Source organism: Prenolepis imparis, unplaced genomic scaffold (genome assembly GCF_030444845.1).
Source record: "Prenolepis imparis isolate NDT839.2.m4 unplaced genomic scaffold, iyPreImpa1.0 SCAF_6, whole genome shotgun sequence".
Taxonomy (NCBI): Eukaryota; Metazoa; Arthropoda; class Insecta; order Hymenoptera; family Formicidae; genus Prenolepis; species Prenolepis imparis.
Window position 1 is genome coordinate 4,793,270 of NW_028141164.1, and position 18,898 is coordinate 4,812,167.

The 18,898-nt window shown below is 33.4% G+C and overlaps 6 protein-coding genes across 11 annotated transcripts; 2 read left to right on the top strand and 4 right to left on the bottom strand.

Moving 5' to 3' along the window:
• Window positions 1-259: 259 nt before the first annotated feature.
• On the bottom strand, window positions 260-3,997 carry LOC145937314 (uncharacterized). Of its 3 annotated transcripts, none has more exons than XM_083040298.1 (6): window positions 3,494-3,997; window positions 2,371-3,378; window positions 2,205-2,290; window positions 1,803-2,118; window positions 1,435-1,538; window positions 260-1,329 (listed from the first exon to the last, which is right to left on the bottom strand). In XM_083040298.1, the coding sequence occupies exons 2-6, from the start codon at window positions 3,230-3,232 to the stop codon at window positions 640-642; spliced, it is 2,058 nt and encodes a 685-aa protein (XP_082896424.1). In that variant the 5' UTR covers window positions 3,233-3,378; window positions 3,494-3,997; the 3' UTR covers window positions 260-639. The 3 variants fall into 3 exon arrangements, with proteins under 3 accessions (XP_082896424.1, XP_082896423.1, XP_082896422.1); XM_083040297.1 differs by having other exon boundaries at window positions 2,371-3,407; XM_083040296.1 differs by having other exon boundaries at window positions 2,371-3,997.
• A 148-nt stretch (window positions 3,998-4,145) lies between these two features.
• On the bottom strand, window positions 4,146-5,150 carry LOC145937322 (follicle cell protein 3C-1-like). The gene is made up of 4 exons (XM_083040306.1): window positions 5,001-5,150; window positions 4,589-4,849; window positions 4,384-4,455; window positions 4,146-4,283 (listed from the first exon to the last, which is right to left on the bottom strand). The coding sequence occupies exons 2-4, from the start codon at window positions 4,841-4,843 to the stop codon at window positions 4,179-4,181; spliced, it is 432 nt and encodes a 143-aa protein (XP_082896432.1). The 5' UTR covers window positions 4,844-4,849; window positions 5,001-5,150; the 3' UTR covers window positions 4,146-4,178.
• A 320-nt stretch (window positions 5,151-5,470) lies between these two features.
• Window positions 5,471-5,996, bottom strand: LOC145937321 ((R)-specific enoyl-CoA hydratase-like). Its single transcript, XM_083040305.1, has one exon. It carries the CDS (start codon window positions 5,994-5,996, stop codon window positions 5,538-5,540), a length of 459 nt encoding a protein of 152 aa, XP_082896431.1. The 3' UTR covers window positions 5,471-5,537.
• Window positions 5,997-6,105: 109 nt separating this feature from the next.
• LOC145937318 (armadillo repeat-containing protein 7) lies at window positions 6,106-7,333 on the bottom strand. Its single transcript, XM_083040303.1, has 4 exons — window positions 7,183-7,333; window positions 6,741-6,941; window positions 6,490-6,657; window positions 6,106-6,389 (listed from the first exon to the last, which is right to left on the bottom strand). Exons 2-4 carry the CDS (start codon window positions 6,847-6,849, stop codon window positions 6,106-6,108), a joined length of 561 nt encoding a protein of 186 aa, XP_082896429.1. The 5' UTR covers window positions 6,850-6,941; window positions 7,183-7,333.
• Window positions 7,334-7,464: 131 nt separating this feature from the next.
• On the top strand, window positions 7,465-11,083 carry Stt3b (catalytic subunit 3B of the oligosaccharyltransferase complex). Of its 3 annotated transcripts, none has more exons than XM_083040294.1 (8): window positions 7,465-7,657; window positions 7,761-8,018; window positions 8,273-8,971; window positions 9,054-9,364; window positions 9,441-9,975; window positions 10,087-10,548; window positions 10,678-10,768; window positions 10,901-11,083. In XM_083040294.1, exons 1-8 carry the CDS (start codon window positions 7,641-7,643, stop codon window positions 10,925-10,927), a joined length of 2,400 nt encoding a protein of 799 aa, XP_082896420.1. In that variant the 5' UTR covers window positions 7,465-7,640; the 3' UTR covers window positions 10,928-11,083. The 3 variants fall into 3 exon arrangements, with proteins under 3 accessions (XP_082896420.1, XP_082896421.1, XP_082896419.1); XM_083040295.1 differs by having other exon boundaries at window positions 10,907-11,083; XM_083040293.1 differs by having other exon boundaries at window positions 7,468-7,657; window positions 10,936-11,083.
• Window positions 11,084-12,573: 1,490 nt separating this feature from the next.
• On the top strand, window positions 12,574-18,762 carry L(3)l1231 (zf-C3Hc3H domain-containing lethal (3) L1231). Of its 2 annotated transcripts, XM_083040299.1 has the most exons (3): window positions 12,574-13,745; window positions 14,472-15,871; window positions 16,015-18,762. In XM_083040299.1, the coding sequence occupies exons 2-3, from the start codon at window positions 14,503-14,505 to the stop codon at window positions 16,179-16,181; spliced, it is 1,536 nt and encodes a 511-aa protein (XP_082896425.1). In that variant the 5' UTR covers window positions 12,574-13,745; window positions 14,472-14,502; the 3' UTR covers window positions 16,182-18,762. The 2 variants fall into 2 exon arrangements, with proteins under 2 accessions (XP_082896425.1, XP_082896426.1); XM_083040300.1 differs by having other exon boundaries at window positions 12,574-15,871.
• Window positions 18,763-18,898: the final 136 nt, after the last annotated feature.

The window sequence follows — 18,898 nt, forward strand, 5'->3', positions numbered from 1 at the left end:
CGGCAGCCAATCAACGGGCTGAACAAGAACGCGGTGTTTGCGAGTCACCGTTAACGCCGCTCCTGTAAATTCGCCTTGAAACGATAGCTCCGTTGCGAACCTGCCTGTGCGGTGTCGCGATTTGACAAGATGTAGCGAGGTTATGTCGGAGTCCCACGTAAGGTTTATTTTTTAAAACTTGTTAATCGCGAGGTAAGCCGTTCGAGAAAACATTAATGATTTTATTATGTTTGTTCACGATGTACATAATGCACATAATTTCATATTTCCAAGTTATTTAATTTTGTCGCGTTACTATCGGCATCTTCCATAAGAATTTTGTGTTAGTGTCAAGTGTACATAAATTGAGATTATTAGAGTATTATGCTTCTTATTCGATTATTTCTAAGCTAATAAGTTATTCGACAGAGATATTATACATGTAGCAAAATTGTTTATATTTTGCGTTCCAATTGATGTATGTACATATAAAGATGGTATATCCATTTACGACAATCACAGTTAAAGCAGTAACAGTTTAAGATTTAGAATAAATATCTCTATATATATATTTTATCTACAATCCTAATCGATAATGTTAATGTGTATTGTTAGTTTGTACTATCACATTACAACAAAAAGGTGTATATACATATTGCTTCATTTTCTATCCATACCATATAATAATTCCTTCAATGATTCTTCATTTATAGTTTGCAAAGTATCGGTGACATCTTTATCGCGATTGAAGCTTTGTTCTATGTCTGATTCTACTATATTCATTTGCACACTGTCAGAGACTTGTGGAAAGTTGGTATAAGAATCTATGGAATCCTCTTTATGTTTAGGAGAAGATACCCTCAAATGTTCTATCTCAAAAGTAGACGATATGCTATTTTCGAGAGGAGACATTACCATGGAGAAGAAATTATTTGTGTTTTTTATGTCTACCTTTTCATTATCTGACTGTATTTTCTTAATTGATTCCATAGATTCCTCGAGTTGCACAGAATTAAAGTTGTTAGCACCCTTTGAATCTTTGTTTGTGTTATCGACATGTCTAAATTCCATGTTTTCTTCTTTTCTTTCGGAAGATACATTATTTATCTCTGACTGCAGTGCTAAAACATGTTGTCCTTGGGCATTTATTATCAACACAAACTTGTTTTCCTCATTATCGATGGCATTCGTCGTCGATTGACCTTCTTGAAAGTCTTGTATTAGTCTAGTATTAGTCTGCAGCCTGATTGCTTTGTCGTCAGCATCTTGTGCATCTTGTGCAATCATGTCAAACGACTGCTGGATGTTGCCTAACGTTTGTACAGGACATTTATGAGTTCTTTGACTCACCTGTAAACGTAATTCACGTATGAAAATTATTAAAAGAAAAATATACATTGTAATTATTAATATATATATAATTATATATTGAAATATTTTACAATTATTTTCTACCTTGTATCGGAAGCTTTTGCTACACAATGTGCATTTATAAGGCATCACTCCTGTGTGAATTCGACGATGGACTAAATACGAAACACGTTGACGAAAACATTTTCCTGCAGAAATTAGTATGACATTGAGAATTATTATTATCATATTATTGCATAGCTTGTATATTTACAAAATAAAACATGCAGCATTTTTCGTAGAAATTACCTGCTTTTATTAAACACATCATGCACAGCACATCATAATATTACAGACACTATACAAACAAAATAATTTTAATGTTAATTATTAGTTGATCAACAAACAAGATTAAAGATAGATTGTTAATATCGCACTAATTCATTTTTAATGATCATTTTCTTATAACATACCACAGGTTTCGCATGCAAATGGTTTCTCTCCAGTGTGAATCCTCTCGTGATTGTGCAATGTTGAAAGTTCTTTAAATGATCTACCACAAGTTGCACAGTTGTGAGGTTTTTCATCCTTGTGATAAAATCTATGCTTATGGTATGATTGCTGAAAGGTGAAACTCTTGTCGCAAATTTTACATTTATATGGCATCTCTCCTGAATGCAATCGTTTGTGTTTTTTCAAAAAATACTTTGTTGTAAACATTTTGCTACAAGTATCACATTCCCACTGTTTGCCTTCGTGGGTTTTTAAGTGTTGTATCACATGTTGCTCCTGAAACGGGAATATAAATGAAATTATTAAGAAAATTATTAAGTTTATAAAAATTGTGTTTGAGCAAAAAAGAACAATATCCTTACTTTTTTAAATTTCTTTCCACATGTGGGACAAGTGTACCCAGTATCACTGCATGTAAGTTCAATCTGGCCATCTTTTGAAAGCGAACCTGTCACATAAATAATGTGAAATTTATTGCATTTAATTAATTAAATAAATTGTATATATAATAAGTTTACAATTACTTGCCTAAATTGTGTCCATGTGCTACTCTCATATGTACCATCAAACTGCCTCTCATTTTGAATGTTTTAGAGCATAAATGACACGAATAATTTTTAAGAATTTTGCCAGAGATATTATTTGAATCTTGCTCATGCACTAATTGTTTGTGTAAAGCCAAAATATTAGTGTCAGGAAAGTGGAAGCCACATATGTTACATCGTTCTGTCTTTTCTTTCGGTGCTATGGTTCGAAAAACTTTAGTACATGTGTGAGATAACATTTCTCTGTGTTCTGAATTTTGATCTTGATATTCAGCATTTGTCTCAAACACAGTCTCTCTTGTGTCAGATAAACTTTGTTTGTCATTACATTTTTCTGGTGATACATTTGCGCAAATTGGCATTATATTCTGAATTGATTGAAAATTTGAGAGCTCGTTTTCTTTTTCAATTAAACTTATCAGTCTTTCCTTTGAGACACATTGACTATTATTCGATTCACATTGTCTTTCAATATCGTGGTAGATGTTAGCTGTACTTTCTGATACTTTTGTCCCAGTGATTAGATCTGATATAGCTTTTTCTGCTTGTGTATTTTCTGTGATTATATTTAAGTGTTTAATAGTGTCGTTAGAAAAAAATTGCATTGTACAATCTGTTTTTAATACACCTTCCTGCAAACTTGCAGTTGGTCTTAGCACTACGTTGTGATTTTCGTTTGACTGTGGAAAGATATTTACTTTTATCACATCATAATTATAATCTGATATGAAACTATGTTGATTCGCATTTTTCACTGATAAGTTTTGATTTTGTGTTTGAGGCTGTGAATTTACAATAGAGATATTGTTTTCTGTACTTGCTATTCCAGAATCTGATGGCTCCATGCTATTGTTATCACTCGATAACGTTTGCACTTTATCTGGTTGTTGTGTTTTTAATAAATTCCAATCTTGAGATTGCAGAGCAACATTGTGCGCATTATGAACTGCAACCAGATGCTCATTGGGAGCAACATATTTAGATGACTCTGCTGTATTATTACTTAGATTGATTGTATGACTAAATAAATGTATAGTTAATTTATCTATGCCTAAGAGCACTTCGTTACAAACAGGGCATATGAGAGGTCGAGTTGCTACACTTACAAGGCCAGCTCGTAACGCATCAAGTGTCAAAAATCCAGGTTGAGAACACAACGGACATGCTAAGAGTCGTGCGCACATTTTTGTATTTGTTGATTGTAAGTTTTAATTATATATATTTATTAATCTTTATAAAGTATAATTCATCCTTGAATTTATAAAACTTTATTTATGTAGAATACTTGTTTAGTTCAGACATCTCCAATTTTACAGGACAAGCATCGTGATTATAAAATTCTAACGATAAATAATACGTATAATTTTGGTAATTTAAAGCTGGCATTGGTCTTATTAAAATTATTGGTGTTGTACTTGAACTTGATCCAGTAATTTATAAAATAGAATTCAGTGATATATAATTTCCCTCAATAAGATATTTTAATAAAATCTTACGAAATATTATAGTAAATTCTGGACACTGACACTGTATACAAAATTCTCACACACCTCAAGATCTAAATATAGAAATATTTCAGGTTTAAGATATCTGTGCTGAATTCTTGTGTGTCTTTGTGTGGAGCGTATCTTATGATCAAGAAGCTATATTTAGAAAACTGGGGGGATATTCAAAATACCAGAGTTTATCAAGTCAATATATATCTATTAAATACCTTGTATAAAATACACTTGTATAAATTGTCAAATTTATAAATTAGTCATTTTATGAAAAAAAAATCTCAAGTTTACTTTAATTACATTTATATGGTGAGCCATCTTTACAGCAATATTCTCTACCAGCAGACAGATTTGTATTTATCCATTCATCTTTGCAATTCTTGATGAAAAGATAAGCCTGTAAAAAAATATGTAGTTTTAGTGAAAAATATAATTCTGTTTTTATAATAATATCAAGAGTAGAAACGTAATAAAATTAATTTGTATGCAACACTCACTCTTTCTTTGTAACAGTCACGATCTAAAGAAGCACAAAGCATTGTTGCACTGTTTGGTAAATATTTTACTATCTGTGAAACATATAATTTTGATTAATTATTATTAACGAGTATTTAAACTTATAGTAGAAAAAATATGTAATGTGCGTAATGTGTGTATCACATGTAGAAATGTTCAAGACAATACTGTAATTTAAAAACTCACAGCTTCAAGACATTTGCTAGTGCAAAGCTTGTTTCCAAAAGTATTACATGGCAGCGGATCAGGATGTTCATGTAGGAATGCAGGATATCCTTTAGGCGGTTCTTTGTTTCCTTTTGTAAATTGTCCATTTAAAAATACAGCACAGACACAGCCAATTGGCTCTTTACTTGGTTTTGATGAAATAATATTTGTATTGTTCTTTTCTGCATAAGAATACGATATGCAAAGAGCCATCATCACTAATGCTAAATACATTTTGGCCTGAAATATAAATTAAATATAATTACTGTAGTTAACAATATTTTTTTGTCAATCTTATGATTTTACTATTATGTTAACTGTACTCCAATTAATTATATTAAATAATTCTGAGATATTATTTAAAAGGCTAAAATAAAAGGAGAGAAAATACCTTTAAAGTTCTTTCTTCTTCTAAAAATATCAGGATAATTAAATATCAATGATTTAACTTGTATTCGCTACAGAGAGAATTTCACTGTACGTCACACTTCACAGAACTTCATTCAAATGTAATAAAACGGGTGCCTTAAATCTTATTAAAAGTCACATTATGTTGCAATATTGTAACAAATATGAGGTCACATAGAATGCTTGCTAAGCAAAACTTCAGATTCCAAATGTAATAAGAATTCCACTTTAATCGTTTATACTTATTCATCATTGGAATGTACACAAATGAGTAACAAATGAATTTGTTTAATGAAAATTTCAATGATAGTCAAGCAATAAAATTCTTTACAATGAGAGTTTAAAAAATGTATTGATAGTCATTAATATAATTAATAAATTATGTAATTATCCATACCTCTCATTTTTACTAAGATAAATATAAATTATTAACAAAAAATATTCTTAGAAATATTATATTACAAAATAAAGAGTTTTATTAATGCTCAAAATTTTTACAGTTTTTGTTATAACGACATATTTACAGTATTTTTCTTATAACTTTTGCTTCTCCCTCCAATACAATTTTATCTCCATTAGCGATACACATATATTCACACTTAATAATTTTTCTTACTGATACAATTTTTACTATTACTTCTACAGAGTCACCGGCATAACATGGTTTAGGAAATGTAAGATTTTGTTCAATAACTATAGTGCCTGCACCAGGTAATTTTGTACCGATTATTCCTGATACTAGGCCATTGAGCAAAGCCCCGTGTGCAATATTTCTTGCTGAGTCAATATGTATTGGATTATAATCACCTGTTAATTCAGCAAATTTGAGTATGTCATCATTTGTTATCACTTTGAAAACTGACACTTGATCTCCTTCTCTCAGATTGTTCATTGTTGTATTAGCAAATAATCGTATTTTGGAGGGGGTTTTCATAGAATAATTTTTGAAAAACCCAGTGAAGAACTGAATTAGTTTCATGATGTTATTTTCTCACACAGTAAAAATATATATAATTATTTTTAATTAATTAAATATGTATATTGAATTAGGTTTAATCATAGGTATTTCTTCACTTCTTATGAGTAAATTAATTATTGTCCTTTAGCTTTATCTTTTCCACTTCACTTGTTTCGCAATAATCACTTAGAAATATGATTGCTAAATTTTTAATACGGATATTAGTATCACATGAAAATTGCAACATGCATCTAATTATTTCGGTTGATATTATTTCATTCCTCGATTCGGGTGTAATCAAAAACATCAAGGTAGAAATTGTTGACAGCACAATATCTTCGTCTTGAGAAGAAAGTAACGATGATACTAATTCAACACCTCGATTGCGTAGGATATAAAGCTTATTTATTGCATCTGAAAAAAGAATATTACATGAATAATAATATAATATAATAATAATGATAAATATATTGTGTGTGCAACTTTTCTGTTTCATTAAAAATATATATCTTACCTAAGCATAAATTGCATATACCACCAATGGCAAAACGTACTAATTTTGGATTGTTTTCAGACAAAGCGTCAAGAAATATATCAATTATTTGCAATTGTCTTATATATCCATAATTTATAGGATCATAAGCAAAGTTTGCCAAATTTGCCAATACTTGCTCCTTCGCGTCTGAGGAATTTAAAATAAAAGAAATTAATTATTTAACATTACATTGATCAAAAGATAACTATATTTATAAGTATCTTGTTTACCTCTAGATTTAGTTGTCTTATATTCAGTGGCTAAAAGCTTTAAGAAATCATAACGTCCGACACCATTTTTGCCTGTGCGTTTTATTAATCGTGCCTTTGTCGAGAACATTGAAGTCTTAATACAAGTAGTTTATTGTTGCGCACAATAGCATTAATTCACTTCTCAGACATTCTGCACCATATTCATCCTATGTCTATATTCTGCACATACACACATTGTATATAGTTAGGTCTATTATATATAAGGATATATACAATTGTTATGAGACTTTTCTATAAATTTAATATATATAATATATATAAATTATATATATATAATCAAATATAAAAAGATTCTATATATATATATTATTAAACAGAAAATGACTTCTGCAATATAGCTATATATAATATTAAAATATTTTATTACAAACATATAACTGAAAATCAAACTTTATCATACTGTTTTATTTTTGCAAATAATTGAATTGCAATTGTTTTTTTAGGATTTAGATTTATTTGGATTCATTTATTTGTGTAAATAAATCACATGTTGAGTACATATAAGAATGATTGTGATTGGTCGATTTGTTTCCAGCTGTCCGGTTCCGACTGAAACATTTCCACGTGTCACGGTCTTTAAATATGATTGGTGGATGTAATCGAGCAGTATATGACGTATGACACACCGGAGCATTCTCAAGCGGAACACACTTTCTCTCCATCCAAGTATCGTGGGTGGCTGCCGTGATGGAAGTTGATGCAAGTTATGATTAACACGTAGCCGGCGTTCGACGTGTCCTAGCCTCCTACTTTAGACATTTGGGTAGCGATTTGGTAATTTGTTGGCGCGCCGCTTGACGTCCTCGTAACGTGTCGTGTGCACGAAATATCGCACGGACAATTCATACATATACACATATGGCGAACGCCACGTTGTGAGTATATTAAGATATAACGCGGGATATATATCGCTCAGCCGCGTATATATCTCTCCCTTTCTCGCTAACGCAAACACCCGTGGCAAATACACGTGAAAAGGCGAGAAAACATGCTGCCGAACAAGTCGTCGCCGTCTTCGTCCTCGTCCTCGTCGTCCAGCACGGCGAACGCGAAGGTCATGTTCCCCGATAAGAGACCGACGACCAAGCAAATGAAGTCGTCCACGTTGACGAACGCGGCCGGCCTCAGCTCTCTCACCACCTTCACCGTACTCTTGCTCGCCTGGATATCGGGCTTCGCCTCTCGGCTCTTCGCCGTCATACGTTTCGAGAGTATCATACACGAGTTCGACCCGTGGTATGTATATATTCTCAATTATTTTCTCTCTGTATATATTATGTAACGAAAATTCTCTAGATAAGAGCATATGAGGGAAAATTTGTATATTTAAGTCTTATCATTATAAGACATTACTGATGATTGAATAAAATTAAATAATTATAGCTAGGATAGCATTTCTATTTTATTTTCATGATTATTAATTTCAAAAATTTTCGATTTTATCAATAAGATATTCATGCAATCAATTTAGAGATACATCTTAAATTTAGGTTCAACTACAGAGCGACGGCTTACATGGTGCAACATGGATTCTACAATTTTTTAAATTGGTTTGACGAACGAGCATGGTATCCGTTGGGACGAATTGTTGGCGGAACCGTCTATCCTGGTCTCATGATAACATCTGGATCGATACACTATATTCTGCACTCTTTAAACATGCCAGTGCATATAAGAGACATATGTGTATTCTTAGCTCCAATTTTTAGTGGCCTTACTGCCATATCTACATATTTATTAACAAAGGAAATATGGAGCGCTGGAGCTGGCTTATTCGCCGCTTGCTTCATCGCCATCGTACCTGGCTATATCTCGAGATCCGTAGCCGGCAGTTACGACAACGAGGGGATTGCAATCTTTGCATTGCAAATCACCTATTATCTCTGGGTTAAGTCAGTCAAAACTGGTTCAATCTTTTGGGCGAGCATAACTGCTCTGTCTTATTTCTACATGGTATCAGCATGGGGAGGCTATGTGTTCATTATTAATCTCATTCCATTGCATGTATTTGCTCTGCTGGTCATGAATCGCTTTAGCAATCGATTATTCACCAGTTATACAATATTTTATGTTCTTGGACTTTTATTGAGTATGCAAATACCATTCGTCGGTTTTCAACCGATTAGAACTTCCGAACATATGGCAGCGGGTGGTGTATTCGGTCTCCTTATCTTTGTAGCAGCTCTTAGGTGTGTATTTCAAATTATTTAATGAAACATTCCCTACAATATATACATTGCAATATACTAATGTTGATCTCTTTAATTTCAGATACTTAAGAACTGTACTTACCAAGTCCGAGATGAAATATTTCGGTGGTGTAGTAGCTGTAACAGCGACTATACTCCTATTAATTCTGATCGCATTAACGTACGCTGGTGTTGTCGCTCCTTGGAGCGGTAGATTTTACTCGCTTTGGGATACTGGTTACGCCAAAATACATATCCCTATAATAGCATCCGTATCTGAACATCAACCGACAACTTGGTTCAGCTTTTTCTTTGACTTGCACATTCTTGTCACAACATTCCCGGTTGGTCTGTGGTACTGCATTAAGCACATAAATGATGAACGTGTCTTCGGTAAGAGATTATGATGACAATATTATATTTCAGAAGATACGATTAAAGATAAGTAATATTTAATTTTTCTTTACAGTCATACTATATGCCATAAGTGCCGTTTATTTTGCTGGAGTGATGGTGAGGCTTATGTTGACTTTGACTCCAGTAGTGTGTATTCTGGCCGGTGTTGCTATCAGCAGACTCATGGAATTATACCTCAAAGAGGAGGACAGGGACGATCGTAACGGTACTGAGAGCAATGAGGAGAGTGAGGAGGAAAGAGAGACAAGTCCCGGTAGAGCGTTGTACGATAAAGCCGGTAAACTACGTAGAATGAAGCACGAGAGGCCGAAGGGTAACGGCGATGGATTAGGCGCCAATCTACGTAATGGTGTCATTATCGGCGTGTTAATGTTGCTGATGATGTTTACTGTACACTGCACATGGGTGACCAGCAATGCGTACTCTAGTCCATCTATCGTTTTGGCATCCTATAGTAACGATGGCGGTAGAGCCATACTCGACGATTTTCGAGAGGCTTACTTCTGGTTAGCTCAAAATACGCCCAATGACGCGAGAGTTATGAGTTGGTGGGATTATGGATATCAGATTGCTGGTATGGCGAACAGGTATACAATATTTATAAAATTCTATGTATTTTTTTAAATTAACACGTGAGATCAATCACACATTAATATAATATATATAATATAATATAATACGTGTAAATTTTTTTGTAGAACTACACTCGTGGACAATAATACATGGAATAATTCGCACATAGCTCTGGTTGGTAAAGCAATGAGCTCGAATGAAAGTGCCGCTTATGAAATTATGACATCTCTAGATGTAGACTATGTGTTGATCATTTTTGGTGGTATGATTGGATATTCCGGTGATGATATTAATAAATTCTTATGGATGGTCCGAATCGCTGAGGGCGAACATCCCCAGGATATCCGCGAGAGTGATTACTTTACCGAGAAGGGAGAATTTCGCGTGGACTCCGAAGGTTCTCCTACTCTATTGAACTCGTTAATGTATAAGCTGAGTTATTATCGGTTCGGAGACGTTAAAATAGACTATCGATCGCCTCACGGTTACGATCGTACTCGTAACGCCGAAATAGGCAATAAAAATTTCCAGTTAACATATCTGGAAGAAGCTTACACTACTGAACATTGGCTTGTCAGGATTTACAGGTGAATAATAACATTTTTATTTTATTTACAACCACTTTAATTTATAATTTATCTTAAAGTATTGTCATCTTATATATATCTTAAATTTCTATATTAATATATTAATATCAATTACAAAATATGTTGTAGGGTGAAAAAACCAGCAGAGTTTAATAGACCAAGAATTCCGATTTCTAGACGGATTATTACGCGTCGTGCAAATTCGTATGTTAGTAAAAAGGTTGGTATTTTATTCTCTTATATCTTAGAATAAGGATAAAAAGATTTTTTTTTTTTTTAATATATATCATGGTTGTTTTTCGTATCGTTTTGCCGTTTTCATCCTCATATATCAGTTGATCTGGAAACGTAGTTGAAGTTATGGGGGGTCGGGCATTGATGTTTCAGAGTGCACGACGTAAGCGAGGTTTCATAAAAGGCCGGCCAGTTGTTATTAAAGGACAGAAACCTCAACGACAAACGACGTAACGAAGATTCGCTGACTATTTCATAACAATTTGCAAATACAACTTTTGTAATAAAAGAATTACCGTCCCTTGGGTCTACCACGAACTATACCTCGAACTAAGAATTTATTATCGTCAAAAGAGAATTCAATCGATTTGCAGAGACTAGAATATTTCAAAAACTATAGTTTCTAACATTCAGAATAATTAGAAAAATCGTAATTTTACAAATATTATTTTTATAAGTCTTGTTTTTTTTTTATTGCGTTGGCTTATATCATATAATGTTGCATTGTTATCCGATTCATTTTTTACAAGCCGTTAATCATTTGTTATTGCATAATCATTGCTAGTATATAAATATATATCTTTAAAATTAGTATATACAGATATATATTTTCTATGATTAAGTCAATATATTTATATGAACATTCATATTAGAGCAGATCATTTTTAGCAATGTTTCTTTTTTCTTATTCTATGTTGTTTCTTATTCTAAAGATGAATTGATTTTTTGTTTAATTTGTTTGTGAATTAATCACATTTAATAGTTAATGTAAAAAAAACTCATCAAATTCATTCATCTGTTATCAATTAAACAATTGTACCAAAATCTCGTGTAAATTGAGACTTGTAAGACATTATAGTTAGTGTACACATTTATGTTATATAGTGTGTTTATGCACATGGTATTATATCGGGCAAAGTTTATCGAATAAGACTTTGCTCATTTTCAACCAGAACAGAACGATCGAGTGTCATGTGTACACAGTTTGTTGTATAGCACCTTGTTGAAAGATAAACATTTGTGATAACACAGTGTTGTTATTTACAAATATGCATTTAAAACAAAAGCCTGTTTAATTTTTGTTTTACTTAAAAATAAAATAGATAACATATTACATTTATATGTAAATTTATAAATTTGTTTTGACATAATGTAAAACAATATTCTAATATGTTACAAAACATTGCAACTTTTTATTTCTTTTTTATATAATTCGTATAAATTTTGATAAATACTATAAATAGTAGTTTGTATAAAAGTAAAAAATTAATCGGTGATATAACATTTTTGATATTAGGTGACGACACATTAGGTTTTTAAACATTAAAATTAAATTGTGATATATAATCAAAATTACATCGTGTTTCAAAATATTCAATTTTATTCGTCAATTTATCTTTTAAATTATTACAGTCATCAGTTTTATATTTCTTTTATAAATGTGTTATTTTTATAATAATCATATACATATTTTTCATTATAATTGATAGGTGCTCAAGAGATATCTGAAATCACTATTATATTTGAACATGAATCATCGCTAAAATAATTCAATCGTCATCGAATCACTATTTTTTTCAATGTAAATTGTAAAAAAAAAAATAGTTATTCTTTGCGTAAATATGTAATACAACACACGGATATTGTATTGATTTTAATATTTCAATTAGCGATATTTATATAATAATTTAATTATCGACAAAAATAATACATAGATATAAGATTGCAAAACAATTATCAAGATAAAATGGCAAATCTATTCGAAAACTTTTGATGGTTCCGCGCGACGCGTGCTTTTCGACATCTCCTCGATAAGACATAAAACATCAACATAATTGGATAATACGCGCGCGCGTTTCGCAGTTATTAGCATTCTTTATTACGCGTTATTACGCTATTTTGCGCAAACTAATGCCCAGACTGATTGAAATCTTGGACGTCTCGTGGAATAAAAATAATGAATCCGATCGATCGCTATCGACGCAAGAATGTCTCTCCTAGCCTCTTCACGCGCTCGTGTATTATCGCAACAAGCGTGGATACGAAATCGTTGGGGAAAAATCGCGCACGTCGATATAATATATAAACGTATATAAATATAGGTTATGTTATGTTGAGCTAATCTGTAAGTAAAGTGTGCGCGGCGAGAAAGCGATTCCTCTTGGCCGGCGTCATCTGTCAAACGGCGACAGGCCGTCAGCTGTCAAACGCTCCGCGCTCGCGGCATCGTCTAAAATTAATCGACTTCTCCACGCATATCTTGGAAAACGATACGATCGCGAATCGAGGGATCTTTCAGCGTTCCGGGAGCTGCTCCTCGCGTGCACCTCGGCCGCCATTTTGCTTCCCCCGCACACCCGTCACCGACATGTCTTTCTAATGTTATTATCGACGAATGTTGAAATTCGCGGGTGAAACCGTCTCGTGCTTGGTCGTCCGAGGGGAGAGCGAGTTGTTCTCCGGGGGAAAAAAGGAGATCGCGCCGCGTGCCTGATCGACGAGACCTCTTTGTTGGGGAACACCATTTCCCGTCGTCGTCGTCGTCCCCAACCTCAGTTCACCACGGAAACACGGAACTGCATACAGAGGTGCAGCCTTCGCGAGCGACTCGATCCCGCCGAGGAGGGCGAACATGCTGGATGGGAGACTCGTACGAGGAGCACGTCTGTCAACATCCTTGAAGTAGTTTCTTCCGATCGTATCCTGCGCACGGTGCGTCGATGTAACGGGCTAACCTAACCAACAAAAAAAGGCCCAAGCTGATCCAAGCGACGTGTGTGTCTGTGAGCGCTCATATGTCAACAGCGGAGAGATCTCTCGCTCGATGATATGGCCCCGAGTCCGAGATCGTTGACTGACAGAGATCCGGCAGTATTCATCGTCCTCACGTCTGCCCGATACGCCATGCAGTTGCTCGAGCATGCTTAGGGCATGTTGGATGTAGACCACTACTACTATGCGAGGCAAGGATCATTTTTATCCTGATCTAGCAATGGACTAAGTTCACGCTTACTGCTCGAACCAAGAAACTTGCATTCGCCGTTCGCATATATACATATGTATATATATATATATATGTATACACAGATATTACAGATCAGCGCGGACCTGAGTTTGTACGATATAGTTTATTTTTTTTAAAGCGATTTAAAGTTGATATGTATACACACTTGCAATTGAAGTATTATCTTATACTTTGTAAGTATACGTTAAGTTATTGTCGCTGTCACAAATTGACACGATTGTTCTGCAAATCTTCTATTTAGTTTAATCGAATGCAAATTCCATGACTTGTTTTAATTATATAAATATAGTTAGAGAAGAAGAAATATATGTTAGATATGTGTATATATATATATATATATATATAGTACATTGATATACTCGAGTGTTACCAAGTGTAACTGGTTATCGCGCAATTATTTTTTAATTTAGATCTTATGCAGTAACTTTTTTTTGCTATAAGTTATTCTAAGCAAATAAGCTTTCTTTTTTTTTATTTGATGAATACATAACAGTAAATATCTGTGATATAATAAAACATTTTTTATTTTTCACATTCTCAGTATTATATTTTTAATTCGATAATAATATAGTTTGTATTATATATACTTGGATCTTGGCACATAGCGTGAACTAAGTTTTATCTAGATAGGAAGAAAGTTGATTTGGAGAGTTTGAGAATGCAGGTGGAACAGATCTGGACAGTAGCAGCAATCAATGAAGGTCCCTATTTCCGAAAACTCAAACATGGACAATAAATTGAAGTTTTCGGACCGCTTGAAGGCTTTGCTGAAAACTGAGGCTCATCAAGATGTTGATCCGTACATTTTCAGTGAACCGGAGCCATTTGCCGCGGGAAGGAATGCCGCCACGGTGGTTCCGTCTACAAATTCCGAAGTAATGCAAGGCTGTAAAAACAATAAGTCGAAAGGGAAGTGCGTGAAGCAGAGAATAAGGATAGCGCCTGTATCAAACGCAGGCTACAAGACCGTTGGAGTCAATGCTACGACGGAAACAAACATTGAAGATGGCATCGGGGACAACTTGCACCAGAATTATTCTAATTTAGTTCAACATAAACAGCGACATATTGAAAATTTGCAGAGATTAAAATCCAGAAGGCAAAGTCGGGACCATACTCTGTTGTACTATCCTAGAGCTGGAGATGAGATATATGACAGCGATTCGAGCAGCGATGAGATGACAATCTATCAACGTCATTGGTTCGCCGGCGAATCGTCTGATACAACGCTAAATCGTGCATCCCGGTTGTCTCAGCTACGTTCGCAATTACAACGACAATTACTTCAATTGCGTATCAATGGAACTGATGCTGAAACTATTCTACGGCACAGGGTTCGATGTTTATTGGAGGCCGCTTCCAAGGATCCTGCGTCTACTGCGAGAGCTTTGAATGATTCTCCAAGTAAAAACAAGGTGCTCGATGGACCGCTGTTAGTTGGTGGACCATGCGGAGCGGAAGGATGCCAACAGACATCTTTGCCTTGTACTCGGCATTGTTCCCGCCATATTATGTTAAACGGAGATCAGCTTTTATTTGAGCATTGCACTGCCAAGTTTAGTGACAATACACAGTGTTGTGTCCCTGTGTTTGATGTCGCGCACGAATTACCTCTTTGCCCGGAACACGCAAGGAAGAGAGACAATTATCACCGTAAAATCCAAGAATCCAAACCAAAGAAAGCTCGCAAAAAGCCAGCTTCCCCTACCATCCCGGCAAGGCCTAAACCTAAATCTAAGCCGAAGAAACGCAAACGGCCACCCTCGAACAAACTGGAGACTAAGGGAATCACATTGATGCAAGAGGAGAGTCATTACATGAGCCAAATAAACTGTAGTGAAAATCATACCAAGACATTAAACAACTTGAATGCTCCGCAAGGAAGTTCAAATTCGTCTAACTTAAATCTAGGATTGGGATTAGGCTCTCTTGGGGGACTAAGCGGAGGCCTCAAAGTCGAGCTTGGAGATAACGAAGTATTCGCTTCTTTGGATTCTGCCGAGCATGACTTTGGCACTGTGCTCAATAACTTGCCCCCGGATGCTTTTAATGACTTATTTATCGGTAATTGTATAATTATATATATATATATATATATCTCTATCCTTTATTTTTACTCTGTAAATTTTACGCGCGAGAGATTATAGAATTTATTACATTTATTCCATAAAGTAGCAGAGATTATTGAGGGATATTTTAATTTGTAGAGGGTAGGAACGGAGATTATGAACCATCTAGAGAAGAAGAGGAGGAATTACAACGGGCTTTGGAAGAGGTTGATAAAGATGTACGAAATTTGGAAAGAATGGGACAAACTCATGGACTTCTAGAGCCAGCTTTGCTCGCTCAGCTTATGTCGGACATTGCCTCGTAGCCCCACTAATTCTAATGTAATAATTTTTGGAAATGAGTTCGCGTGTGTTCCTTGTAACGTAGAAAAGAAGTACTGTTTGTGTCTGTGCTGCTAAACGTAAGATTGCGTTATAGACTGTTATTACATAGCCACGCAAGTCCGAGATAATGGCAGGGATTGACATACAGAAAGTAACAAAAAAAAGGGAGGAAAAAAAAACAATAGCAAACTTATGAATTTAGTATAAACAGCATATTGGGTACAATATACCACGGGTAGATTTATGTCGAACGAGTAGCAATGTAAAAATCAAGAATTCCATCCTTTTTGACAAATAATCGCGGACATTTGCCGTCATCATCATAACACATGCAATATATTTGTAGCTTATTTGCAGATACTTTAACTTGCACTTAAAAAATTTGCTTAGAAAAATTGTAGCTGTAATTATAATACACGCAATCATTTTTGAAAATGTAAAGCTATGAGAAGAAGGAAAGAAAATAGACAATGTCACATAAATGGTTCAGGCTAGATTCCAACACATGTGCTAAACGAGAAAGATACATAGTTTTCATTTTTATATATGGCTTATTTTTACTAAAACAAAGAGCAAGAATTATCTAAATTATGTTATTAATAGCTCCTTATATTTATTGAACTACATGTAATGTCTAGCTAATTACTCAAATAATAGGTACAAAGGTATTTTTATGACTGATTTGTAATGATTTTATCTGTTATCGATTATACTATGCCAATTGTGAAAAAGATATTTTGGTTTACAAACCTCATATCTGTGGTTTACCACAGTATTTAGCTATCAATTAAATAAAGAAAAATTGGACACACAAATGATATAATAAATGAAGAAGAAATATTTGGTGTTCATATGTATAACACATTGTATATATACATATATATATCATTTCGTTATTACACAGTGAATAGTTCTGTAATAGAGTTATGCATTAATTTACAGAATAAGAAAATTAAAATGTGCATTTTCTTAACGATGGACATTTGCAGCCAATGTGGAAAAATGGATAATCTTCAATGATTCTGGGAAATTTTGTGCAGCATCATCTCTTTCTATTGAAAATATTATCCAAATTTTATTTAAATAAAATATATTGAAATACATTTTTTCACAATCTAAAATTCTCATAAAACTGTGTATAAACTATATTTATACAAATACACGACTGAATTTATAAGAAAAACTTACATATGTCTACATAAATATATATAATGTATGTACACATACATGTACATATATATATACATACATAGAAATAATTACATGTTCTTTTTTTTATCATTTGATCACTGCAGTAATATACATAATAGTTCATAGTTAAATAACCACATTTATTAAATATGATTATTGAATCATGTTCTATATAATATGTGCATAATCAATATTTGTCACTCTCTTTCTCTCTCTCTCTCTCTCTCTCTCTCTCTCTCTCTCTCTCTCTGACCATTCTTTATTATATTCATGTAGACAAATGTTCAGCTAATAAGTAGTTGTACTATTAAGTGAGAAATGCAAACTAGCGAAAAGTGCCGAAAGAAATTTCATTTTTCAACATTGTTAATTGTACGATACATGCTTTGCAGCCTTAATGAAAATATGATATGCTATATAAGGTACTAGTTGAGTGAAGGAAATTGTGATCACATATATATATATATATATATATATTTATATACATATATATTTATATACATATATATATATATATATATATATATATATATATTTCAAAGGAGTACTTTTCAAAATAATTATTTGAGGAGAGAATTTTTTTACTCGCGAGATAATAGAGGCACAGATTCTGAAAGTAAAACTAGATTGGTGTGAACGTCACGTTGGATGGCTGAATCACTTACTGCCATTTGACTTCTAAAGTAACGCACGTGCATAGCAGTAAATTGTTATAACTCCGTACGTAATAGTAGTAATATAAAATGGACAAAATGCGCATACATATAATATGAATTATCATAACTTTAATACATATCGTAAAGCGTGAAGAAAGACAAGATACTCTGATTATCGCGTATTACGTAACGTAATTAGCTACCATTAAAATAAAAAAAACTTAGTGAAGCATTTGTTATACGCAAATATGTGTGCAATAACAAACAGATAAATTTTTGAAATCTAGTTTTTATTATCAAAATTACTGTGCCAAATGGTGAGATATAATATCTCTTCTTTTTTTTTATGTTATGATAATGTGTGTCACTTATTCAAACGGGTATAGAAGCAAAGCGTACTTCAAATGATAATTATTTAGCTGAACGATTATACAAAGGCGCAAAAAAATAGATTTATCACATATAAATGCAAATGAAACAAAATAATTTTCAAATTGACCCATATTGGGAGGATTAAATTAATGTCGTATATAGTGTATTGTTATTACGTATAACGGTGTAGTAAGTAGAGATACAATAATTATTTATGGACAGGACAATGCCGAATTTAGTCGTAACATAAGTGCATTGCTTGAGATGTATATGTGTATCTTCTTGTAAAATAGCAGCATTACTCTTGATTAGGTATCACTAATTATATTAAGCATATTTTTTATATTGTGTTACGGTACTCAGTTTATATCCATCCTTATCGTTCATGTCCTAACGATATGGAATATCGATTTATTGTTACTCGAAATAGCTAGATTTTTATTTTCAGCATAACATTCTTTCTGTATCGCGCGAGAGAG